The 12,459-nt window shown below is 38.2% G+C and overlaps 1 protein-coding gene across 1 annotated transcript in view; it reads right to left on the bottom strand.

Moving 5' to 3' along the window:
* The window catches only part of wwk (white walker), a 260,834-nt gene that overhangs the window by 25,760 nt on the left and 222,615 nt on the right, over positions 1-12,459 (bottom strand). Inside the window, exon 15 of the mRNA XM_067147682.2 lies at positions 2,866-3,050. Within this exon, the coding sequence (XP_067003783.2) occupies positions 2,866-3,050 (185 nt within the window). The remainder of the gene's footprint in view (positions 1-2,865; positions 3,051-12,459) is intronic.

Genomic DNA, 12,459 nt, shown 5'->3' on the forward strand with positions numbered 1-12,459 from the left:
CTATCCTCCTCCATTCACCTCACATGACCCCACCACCAAAGCCAGTTTATGTGTACAGCTTCATCCATCGATTTCATTCCTAACTTAGCCTTTATCTCCTCATTCTGAGTACCCTTCTGCCATTGTTCCCACCTGTTTGTACCAGCAATCATTCTCGCTACTTTAATGTCCGTTACTTCTAATTTATGAATAAGATATCCTAGTCCACCCAGCTTTTGCTCCTGTAAAGCAAAGTTGGTCTGAAAACAGACCGATGTAAAGATAGTTTCGTCTGAGAACTGACTCCGTTCTTATAGAACACTGCTGATCACAACTGCGAGCTCACTGCATTAGCTTTACTACACCTTGATTCAATCTCACATACAATATTACCATCCTGGGAGAACCCAATTTTAAACTATTAAAAAAATTAAAAATCTGTTGTGTTAAGTTTTGTCCTAGTTAATTCCTTGTTCACCCATTCAACCCAGGCACTTTTAATCCCTGTGTGATCCACAGAAATCCCAACACTTATGATGACTACACAAATGGTTTGAGTACCTTAGCACTATCACAAAATATGGCAGTATGATTTTATTAATTGAAAAATCAATGAGCATGGAGAGCACAATACATAAGGATTTGTTGCTTGAAGAACATACAATGGTGAAAGATGTGATTTAAAACTTCATGAAAGATACAGAAAATTTCAGCAGTAAATCTGTGGAAGAAAGATGGATGTCTGTCTTCACCATCTTGGAAAAATGATACACCACAATTGAAGCAGCTCATCAGTACATTCCTTGCTATTTCTTGTTCTAATACTCATGCAGAATGTGTACTTTCCATTATGAATCACAAAGGGTCAAACAGTAGGAACAGATGCTCAACTATTTAATGAAATTGGGGTGGCAAATCTGTGTCAATTCAAAACTGAACTTTCAAGAATTTTGCTTGCTTGTTGTTTAAAGGGACCTAACATCGACGGTCATCGGCCCTGGTCAAGAATTTTAAAAATGTTGTAAAAACTGTTAGGAGATGCTAGATCTCCAGAGAATATAAACAATCAAACTTCAAATCTATAAGTGTGCATGCTGTTTCTATGCCTGTTTCTTTCTGAATTTCTTCTTGAGGAGCTCTGGAAAGAGCTGTTTCCATTAGGTGTTCTTGACATCATGTGATACTCCAGTGTGGAGTATTGCTCTCCTGTATGGCTTTAGTCCTTATACCTGATATATTGACACACAGCTGAACAACAGCATGCGCCTTATTTCAGGCACAATCAGATCCATGCCAACCCATTGGCTCCTGCTGCTCATGGGAATAATGCCACCTGATCTGCGCAGACCGAATGCCCTCTTAAGAGAGTACTGTATAATCGGCAGAAACCCCCAACTACCCATACAAGAAGACATCCCTGCACTTTTATCTTCAAAGACTGAAGTTTTGCTTGAATTAAATTATTAAGCCTATTTTGGTATAGCCATTTTGTGCTTGGATCCCTTAAAAAAATTTTTTAGAGGTTGTTCTTTTTTTCCATGCAGGGTGTATTTTTCTTCATCCATCTTGCTTTATGGGAACTGGTGAAACTACTATGAAATGATCTGTTTCCATTTCAGGGCCTCGATATACTCTTAACATCTAAAATTAATTCTGCTAGCTTTTGGTTGCAGATGACATAAACAATGATAGATTGCTGAATCCTAGCTGTCCATGTGAACTTATGACTATCTTTATGTGGAAACATGGTGTTCATTATTTTTAACTGATTGAAGGGAACAAATTCAGTAAGTTTCTTTCTGTTACTATTGCAAGTTTTCTCCTCATTTGTCCCTATATTATTCTGAATTTTGCGATTTCCTACTCTGGCATTAAAATCTCCCAGTAAAAGTATCATATCTTGCTTATTAATTTTGTTAATTACTTTCTGTAAATTATTACAGAAACTATCAATGTCTTTTAATCATCCCTCTACTGGGGCATAAACACCTATGACTGTCAGACAGCCTCTGGATAGTTTTAGTTTTATCATTCCAGAAAGTGTAGTTATCTATTCTCGATCTTAGTCTTTTATGTAACATGATCATGACTCTCGCTTGGCCTCTATCCTCTTGTTTGACCCCATTATAGAATTTTAGGTACCTTACTGTTTCTTTTGAGCCTTGTAGTTTATGTTTGGTTTCAGAGATTGAAGCAATCGAGATATCCTTTTCTGAGAGAATGTCATCTAGTTGATCGTCTTTGTGTGCTATTCCCTTGTAGTACACTTAAATATTTTCTTCTGCTTCCACTTATTAACCTTTACTTTGCCATGTTCGTCATCTTTAATATCCGTCTGATTCTTTTCCTTTTACAACACTTGAAAGCAATCAAATGACCTTCCAAGGGGTTGCTAGCCTGAAGGAAGTAAGACCACTTGTGGGGCTGCCACCTCTCAGCTAACAGACTACCTGAAATTACAGCATTTCCTCCGTAATTGATGTAACGGTTATACCACTGTCACTTGGTCATCAGAGCTTCGTCTGCGGAAAGAGGTTTGTTCACCCTGGGAAGGTGAGGTTGGCATTTGGACAGATAAGGGGTAATAGCGAAAATTCATGATGTGATAAGTGAGGTATTTTTATAGAGATTTAATACGATGAGAATCAGGACTTCGAATTTATGATGTGCTAAGCGGGAAAACGTGTTAATGAGGAGCGCACTAACAAGGTTTCACTGTAATGAAAAGTTTCAGACAGTGCTAAAATGGTGGTTATTGTTTTATGGAGAAATACGAGATATCCCCTTCTCACTAAAGCGAGACTGAACAATGAGACAAATAACTGAACGTCTACTTTCATACGTGCAACATAATAATGCAACAGACAGCATATAAATTATACGAACCGACCAATAACCATTCCTGTAGGAGGAGCTACTGGGTCTGGAGCCGGAGATGAAGCTGTTGTGGAAGACAATCGACGGCATGCTTCTCGACGTGAAAATTCCACTTTGGCCATCTCTGTAGCCACCCAATCAGGGACATCAGGGATTGCACATGAGATAACAAATCTCACTATTAGCATAATATGCTGTAAGAATAAACATTTTCTAGTAAGGCACATATCATGTAAGAGCCCCAGAATAGATTTATAACATAAAATTTACCTTTGCTTTTACTGCACAACTTCAGAACATTCCATGTTTTCCCATTGTTAATAAACATGCTTGTTATAGTAAAGTGATCATCAATTAACATATTGCTGCTTTGGAAACAGATAGACAAGCTGTGAATGAGTTGAATTGAATTGAATTGGGTAAAACAAATCATCTTCTGCAATGTTCAGTTCGAAGACTGGTCTAATTAGCTAACCTCTTCACCTGTAGGTAGCTGTGGCAAGATTTGTCTACCTTTATTGGACTGATGTATGCAAGCTGAGGTTGTCCTCTGCAATTGTTTCCTTCCACAAAACCTTCCAAAACTGTATGCGGAAGAATTGCATGCCTTAAAAATGTAACTTGGTCTGAACACACCTATTCAATATTACCTGCCCATCCTGTTGAAAGTAATCAATCATCAATATGGACCAATAAAATGAAATTAATTTCACATAATGTCCAAACCAACTCCATCTGTTCTGTTCCTCACACTACACTCACCTAAAAGATTAAGAGATTTCCTCCCACTTATAATGAAAAAATTATTCATACAAAGTCAATTCTACTCATTTTCAACTCTGGGGATGTTATATACAAAAGTTTAAACAGCACACTTAGTACCAAATTATAGTACACATACAACAATATTCAAAGTGTACTTTAGAGTGAAATCCTGGGTTACTTGAGAGATGACCTCCAATACGTCATCATCATCATTTTCCCTTTTCCAACTGACACCACCACCACCACCACCACCACCACCACCACCACCACCACCATCATCAAATTCTATGATTACATGATGTGGCCTCTTTAAGTCGTGAAGTCAGGTAAGCCTTTAGCAGAACTCTCCAGGTGGAACGGTCTTGAGCAGTTCTCTGGCAGGTAGCACCAGCTATTCTCTTTAGCCCATCTATCTAGCGGTCTTCCTCTAGGCCTCTAATGACACCAGGTGGGGGAAAATATGGTTCCTCTCCACTCTGCCCTGTCACTCCACCATTCCTCATCAAACACTTCGTTCCAGTCCAGGTTCCGTCCTATGCTTTTCTTCACAGAGTCCATCCATTGTAATCTTGGTCTTCTTTGTCCCATCTTTCCTGCCATCTGTCTTTTCAGTGATTATCTTCGTAGTCTTTCTTCTTTTATCCGCTTGACATGTCCAAACATTTTTCCTTTTCTTTTTTTTTTTCATTTTTTTTTTTCAGAATGGGCAGATTCACCTATTCAATATTACCTGCCCATCCTGTTGAAAGTAATCAATCATCAATATGGACCAATAAAATGAAATTAATTTCACATAATGTCCAAACCAACTCCATCTGTTCTGTTTGAGTTTGTCATTTAGTTTTTGCATATTTAGCTCTTTTCCTATCATTTTTAAATATGAACATAATTCTAATTGTTATTCAGTAATGGATAATTATTATCGAAAGAGTGGCCGGAGTTACCCCATGGTTTCTTCGATGTAGTGTTATTTTGGCCTCTATGAAAGTTTCTTAAAAACCTGCAAAATGCCCAGTATCAACAATCACAAACAAATTAAAACGATTTATGGTGAAACAGATGTATAGTGATCAAATTCACTTTTTCCCCAAAGAAGAAACTATTTTATTTAGCCTAAGTGTACAAGCATTGTATGATATTACAAATTACATGTTGCATTACATAAATATTTGTAATGGTACAAAAGATAATAAATAAAAGGTACGGAAATCATAAAGCCCAACTGTATGCAGAGAAAAGGCAATCGGAAAAGAAGCAATCTTGTAGACTGTCCTCATAATACACTGTCTTCTAAATTAGAAAATATTTGGGCCGTCAATCAAGTTCTTAATGTGTATCATCCATGTCAACTGATATCCGTCTATTTATCATTGAAAGTGGAAACTGTATTTCCCCTCCCTGTCGGGATAAACTTCCCTGTTTATTGTTACTGTGCCCTTAATAATCTCTTCTAGAGCGTTCTTGAAGTAAACAGGATTGTAATTACTATACCCGCGGCCGCGTAATGTTTTCCTGTACGTTCTTGGCATGGCGGAAGTTACACCGGAACAGGACAACTTTTATCACAAAACTATTCCCTGAAAAACCTATTTGAATAAAATGCATCAAATTGTGTTGATCAGTTACCAGACGAACTTACATTTTGACCCCATAAACCACTGGAATGGAGAATTGAATTGCTGGGGCTAGAGAACAGTTTGTTTTCTGCTGTTACCAGAGAAGACAATAGTCGGGGCTGCGAAAGAAATCAATTGACTCAACAATGAGCCCGCCAATGTTATTTGGACTACCGAGTGTTGATAGAGCATTCTATTGTATGTGCATTTTAGTTGTTGCAAGTGGTTCATCTTATCCAGTATAGGAGGCAGGAGAAAATTAGTGTTGCTATTCGTCAGTGGCAGAAGTTACCCTGTATGGCCAAAGTTACCCCCCTTTTCGGTACATCCTTATTCCATATTCATCTCTGTACCTGGTGGTAAAAGGCACTCCCCAGCTGTATCCTTCTACTAATTTCCATATCCAGCCTTCCATTTTCCATCAGTTCGCTTCCTAAGTATTTGAAGTGTTCTACTAATTCCAATTCCTTCACTCCAATTTTGATAGCTCCTTTTCCTTTTTTACTTCACCACTGTCTTGCTCTTCTCAACGTATTTCCTCAATCCCCATGGTTCAATCCTTCTATTCAGTACATTCAGCTGTTGTTGTATCTCACCTTCTCCCCAGATCACATCATTACATTCATTCTCTTCGCCTCTATAATATTCCCTTGCTGCTTTTACAAACCTTCAATACCTTTCCTACAGAAATAATCACCAAACAAGGCCATTAACCAATTCCCTTCCAAGTTTCATAATTCATAGCACGGCTAGTTACAGTGACTCATTCATCCATGCTACCACCTGCCTTTGGAATTCCCTGCTGGCTGAAATTCAAGACATTCCTAGTACACAGATAATTTACTTTCTTCATGTAAATATTAACAGTAGGAGCTAGATGATATGCATTTCAAATCAGTTTATAATAACTTACTGAACAGAGCCATGTTAACAAAAATTAAAATATATAAAAAGAAACAAACAAATGCCCTATCCAGCTCTTGTCTTTCAGTTTAGAATATTCCACAAACATTGGTTCTCTACATTCCTTCTTAACGCGTCATAATTTGTTACTTTTTCTACCCATAAGTTTTTCAGCACCCTTGCACCCTTCCGTAACACCACATTTTAAACACTACAATCTGTCTTTTACTGTCCAAACCAGGGTCCAAGTTTTATTTCCATGCAGTAGTAGGCCTATGCTCCACATATATCTTCATCAAATGTTTCCAAAGATTTATACAGATATTCTTGGATGTAAAGAGCTTCCTGTGGAAAACTGTCTTTAATTTCATCTATTACTTTCTGGATGTATGCATTAAAAGGAACTGGTCATAGTGAACAACCTTCCATATTCCTCACTTCATGTGAGCCTGTGTTTTGTATTCATCTTATCGTACAACTGCATATCCTTGAATAACTTGTCCCACTCAACTTCTTGCAATCGATGAAGGCAATGAATGTGTCAAGGTCTTTCAGACGTTTGTATATGACTATTCTTAATGATAAGATAGCTTCTCATGTCCCTCTACCTTTCCTTCAGTTCTCTTCAGAAGGATTTTGGAGGCTTACAAGGCTTAGAGTGCAGTGCAGCTCACATTTGCTTGCAGTTGCTTTTATTAGGAATAGGCACAATGAAACACTTACTGAAGTCTGAAGGAATGTTTCTGGTGTTGTACATTAATTTTTTAAGAGATGTATTAGTTCTACCTTTCAACACAAATTGTGACATACATTAAATCACCAAGGATAACAAATCATGCAAAAATAATTAATTTAAAAAAAATGTTATTGGCTTTACGTCCCATTGACTACTTTTATGGTTTCCAGAGATGCCAAGGTGCTGGAACTTAGTCCCGCAGGAGTTCTTTAACAAGCCAGTAAATCTACCAACATGAGGCTGATGTATTTGAGCACCTTCATATACTACCAGCAACTGTCTGAAGTCATGTTAACGTAGAACATGTTTCGCCCCTCTTATGGGCCATCTTCAGCTACATAAACTTTAATGATCAAAATATACATATATGAATTAAAAAATAGCACTGTGTTGCATTAAAATTCAAATTGGAAATTTGTTACAAATTTGTCCATTGTATATCTTGCAATCAATAAGATCAATAGGCTGACAGAAATAACTGAGGAGGTAGGAATGCAGATTTCCTTTGAGAAAACAACATATATGATAGTGACAGCGGCCGTAACATGGTCGTAAGTGAATGCCAACTTCAATTCAAGAAGCCAAGGCAAAAGATTGGCCAGAAATGGGATACAGAAGCTCTCAGCTATGATCTACAATGCCAACTTTAGAATTAAATGGTATGAATGCATGGAAGGGAGATGTTCTATCAGTTGCTGCAGATGAATGAAAACAAAATGTACAAAACAGAAGAGCATCGATGTTTCCTGTTCCAACCAATTCATCTTACTGTATCAGGCACATTTGAAAATACTGATAATATCCTGTTTTGTTTGTTTGCAACTTGCTTTACGTCGCACCGACACAGATAGGTCTTATGGCGACGATGGGATAGGAAAGGCCTAGGAGTGGGAAGGAATCGGCCGTGGCCTTAATTAAGGAACAGCCCCAGCATTTGCCTGGTTAGAAAATGGGAAACCACGGAAAACCATTTTCAGGGCTGCCGACAGTGGGGCTCGAACCCACTATCTCCTGGATACAAGCTCACAGCTGCGCACACCTAACCGCATGGCCCCCGGTATCCTGTTTTGTTACTGCTAACTACCTGCTGAGATATTTATAACATTAAACTCGTAATTCTCATGTCAATAGCTCAAGTTGAAAAACATCTAAGGAATTAAAAGTCTGGAGACAAGAAAATAATAATAATAATAATAATATTACAAAATTTGAAACAAAAAAACTGCTGAACTGACTGACTCATTTATTTCCATGAAACTGCACCCAAAGAGGTTATAACTATGAATGAAACTGAACTCACGACTGCTGTGGACATCCATAACGATAAAAAGAAGACTGTCATGACAACTGCTGAAGAACTGAGGAAATTATGAGAAGAAATACAAACATGTCGAATATTCAAGAGTGCCACTTCAGCAGGGACCAAAGTGTTGAATATTCGGCAGTTACCAGTTCTAGGGTTATTATTAGGAGGGTGTACAGAGAAATTTATTGTTTTTACACTTGTTAATAATATTCATCAATTAATAATAATATTTAAAAGTGTGATTTGATAGGAATCTGGTGATGTTCTTTCAAGAACAAAACATGTTATTTTGTTTCTAATTAAATTATAACTTTTCCAGGTATAATCTGTTATTACCAAAATCTTTTTTCCAGATGTTTTCTAATTTCATTTATCCTGAATTACTAGGTAGTTTTGACACACTAAAGAAACTCACAATATAGATTAACACAGTCGAAACTGAAAAGAAATGGCTTCCACTATAACAGCACTGAATTGGTGGATAATTTGCTGCACTGAGGCCCATCTATCACCATTCTTGAGATCCAAGCTAGTCGACAGTGACCCGACATCAATGCATCGTTGACGCTGGTGGTGGTTTTGCTCGAATCTTTGAACTGATAGTATACTTCCATAGGTTAACCTTGGAAAGTCCAGTGCCTGGATGTCTTTCGGGATGGAGTGGCTCATAGGTCTGGAGTTGACAACCTGGCCGCGATCAAATGTGCTGAAGTCTCGTATCTTATCCATCCTGTAGTCAGCTGTTACTTATTCAGCCTGTATGAGGTATGACGTCTTTGTTGTTACATACCATACCATCTTATTACATTCTCTGGGCCGAGCACAGTGCCATTTCCCCACTACAACAGCTATGTCTAATTCAATTAGACATGAGTGCATGGCTCTGTGGCTAAGTGACACAGATGTTGCCAATATGGGCAAAGAAATCTGGAAGATGAACCATGAGGAATTATGATATATGAGACCAAAAAAGTTCCTAGTGGTTCCAGGCCATCACACTGTTAAGATATAAGTCGCAGCGCAGTATGCAATGTTTTCATTTTCCACGTGGTACAGAAATTTCAAATATGGGCAAAGACGTCTGGAAAGAGCCATTTTAAGGTGAAACCCTTCCTCAAGAGCCAAAACTAAGAGTTGTAGAATCAGGGGTCATAGTAGTAATAGGAGTCTTACAGGACCATTCCTTGTATTCTACATACACAGAGCTGATAGGAGCTCGCATGCACATATATATGTACAGTAAAACCATGTTAAGACGTTTCTGCAGGGGACAACAAACATGAACGTGTTAAGTGAGAAAACGTAATACTGAATATATGAATAAAAACTATCCAACAGGGATATGGAAACACTAGATATGATATTTTCCGTCATGAAGGGATTTTATGACATGTATCCGCGGGCACAATTAAAACTATATAGTATCTACCATTTCTCAAGATGAGAGGGAAGTATTAAAAGGTGTGAAAAACACCAAACAGCAAATATAGAAACATATGCACGGGGGCCAATAAAAACATCCAAGTATTATTGCAGATTACACTCTTTTAAAACAAATGTTAGTACAAGCCTTTTATTTCAGAGCAGTGGATTATAAAACATTATTTTCTGGTGTCACTCTTAGGCAACGAATTGGAAGTTATACTCGGCCATGTGTGACTGTGACAGAATGACGTTGGCCACCATTTTAAAAACTGACCAAGTTGAATCGAAACTCAAAAGTGCGAGTTCAATATTTGCGACCTCTGCACACTTAAAGTAAAGATGCGGATGCCAGTCTCCTTTCTGAAAGATTTTAATGTTGTCTTCATTAGAAAGGAATTCACTTTTTCCGTATCCATACCCAGGCTATCACAAGACAAATATGCACCACGCTAGTCAATTTCACATGATGATGTTCTTAATCCAGATATAAGCTACTGTATCATGCAACAAATATTCGCTACACTTCACTGTACCATTCAACACAAAAGACATTTCTACCTACTGAATGGAATGTGAAATACAAGCACAAATAGATTCACTGTGTTATTCAGCAAACTTACTGCTAATCGGCAAGAAAAGTTGAACATTACTGAGGCTAACAGCATGCTCCCCGAACGTGCAACTTATCCTGTGAAGTTCAGGAATTGAAGGCCTTTTTCCGTGATCATGCAACTGTGGCGACGGATCCCACCCAAGTTGGAAATTACGTTTGTTTTACAAGGGATGACAAATAACATTTTCAGGGCTAGGAAAAATGTGTTTGTACTAAGCAGTAATAGCAAAAATTTGTGACACATTAAGTGAGGTATTTTTATATAGATTTAATATGATGAGAATCAGGACTTCAAATTTACAACATGCTAAGCGGGAAAATGTGTTAATGAGGAACGCACTAACGAGGTTTCACTGTATCTTGTAACCATCATATCAATGTTTCCTGTTCCATTCCATTCATCTCACTAAATCAGGCACATTTGGAAATACCGGTAATCTCCTGTTTTGTTACTACTAATTACCTGTCGAGATATTTACAACATTAAACTCGTAATTCTCATTTCAATAGCTCAAGTCAAAAAACATCTAAGGCATTAAAAGGCTGGAGGCAAGAAAATAAATTTGAGCACTAGTAATATTACATAATTTGAAAATTCCAGAAGGCACCATGCAGAAGGCAGGCAAGTTTAACTACCTTGGAGAAGATGCAACAGAAGGGAACAAGAACAGCGAGGGGATAAAGTAGAGGGTGGAAAAGATGGAACGACCTACCTTGCAACCAGAGAAGGGTACAGTAAAAGAAACATATCAACTGACATGAAGATCAGGCACTACAAGGCAAGAATGAGGAATGTGGGACCGTAAGCGGCCAAAACAATGACACTTGGAAGGCATGGGGAAGTGCAACTGGAGAAAGAAGACAGAAAATCCTAAGGAAGATACTGGGACAAAAGAGAGGTGAAAGAAGGGAACAAAGATTAAAAGACAACCTGTATCAAAACATGAGGATGATCTCATAAGAAATGACTCAAAAGAGCAAGATTTGCTAGACATGTGATCAGGATAGACATGGAGAGAATAACCAGAAGAGTATGGGAAACAACCGGTAGGATGACAGGAAAGATGCAAAGAAAGTTTGTTGTCGAACTTCGGAAGGACTGGACTGAGATAGGGAGAGGGATGACCAACTACAGAAATACCGTAACTACAGTATACACCACCCAATATGCCAGACCTCAACAACAGGGAAAGGTACAAGAAGAGTAATATTGAAATAAGGTTTTGTCTATGCCGGACCGTGCGATTAACAGCAGGCCTGGTAGTGAAATCCAGCGCAGTGTTGCTGTGTACACTCGCCCCGGGCAATTGTGAAATGGAATGCCCGTGACCTTGGTTTGTCCGCAAGCTATTTTCAGTTGTCCTATGTTCTGCATGATGGCCACGTCACTTCAAGATGCCTCCGAGACTGCCGTTATCAGAGGGTGAACTTGCAATGATTTTGAGTGCTATTTGTTTCTTTCAATGTGAGGGGGGAAAAGTAGAGGACAAGACGTTCCCTGTGTACCATAAGGTGGCAGATTGTCTTGGATTATCGCTGTCGTCGGTGAAGAGAGTAGGGGCCACTTCAAAGGAGAATGATGGAAATACGTCATCCACGTCAAGAAAGAAGCAGTGTGTGAGACCGGGACATCCGAAAATCCATCTCGATGATTTTACTTTGGGCACAATACGAAGAAATATGCACTATTTTTATATGAATAAGATATTTCCCACAATTAAAAGCCTCCGCATGAAACTGTTAGAAAAAATGGTGGATTTTCCTGATATGTCAATTTCTACGCTTTTGAAAGTAGTTGAAAGCTTGGGATTCCGATTTAGAAAACTAAACAGGAAACCAGTGATAATAGAATCTGTGACAGTTGCTGCATCCCGACATACCTGCCTTGTAACAATGTTAAAAAAGGAAAAATCTTCCACCTTTTCAATACAATAACACTTGCACGAATCAATGTAGCAACATATTTAATTTATTAAGGGACCGGTTTCGACATCTGTCCATGTCATCATCAGCCTACACAAAAAAATGGCAAGAAGTTAACACAATGGTAGCACTTATGACACTTTTTTTGAATTAAAAATAGAAGTTCATGTACAGGTTCTTGAGCACTCTTACTGATCTTGAGGTTAAAACGATGTTGTAGCCCTGTGCTCTTAAGTCTCTAATTCGTCCAAGGCAGGTATTTAAAGTTAAAAACTTCATAACTGATCCGTATTGAACTAATAGTAACAATGTTAAA

This window comes from Anabrus simplex, chromosome 5, assembly GCF_040414725.1.
Source record: "Anabrus simplex isolate iqAnaSimp1 chromosome 5, ASM4041472v1, whole genome shotgun sequence".
NCBI classification, from domain to species: domain Eukaryota; kingdom Metazoa; phylum Arthropoda; class Insecta; order Orthoptera; family Tettigoniidae; genus Anabrus; species Anabrus simplex.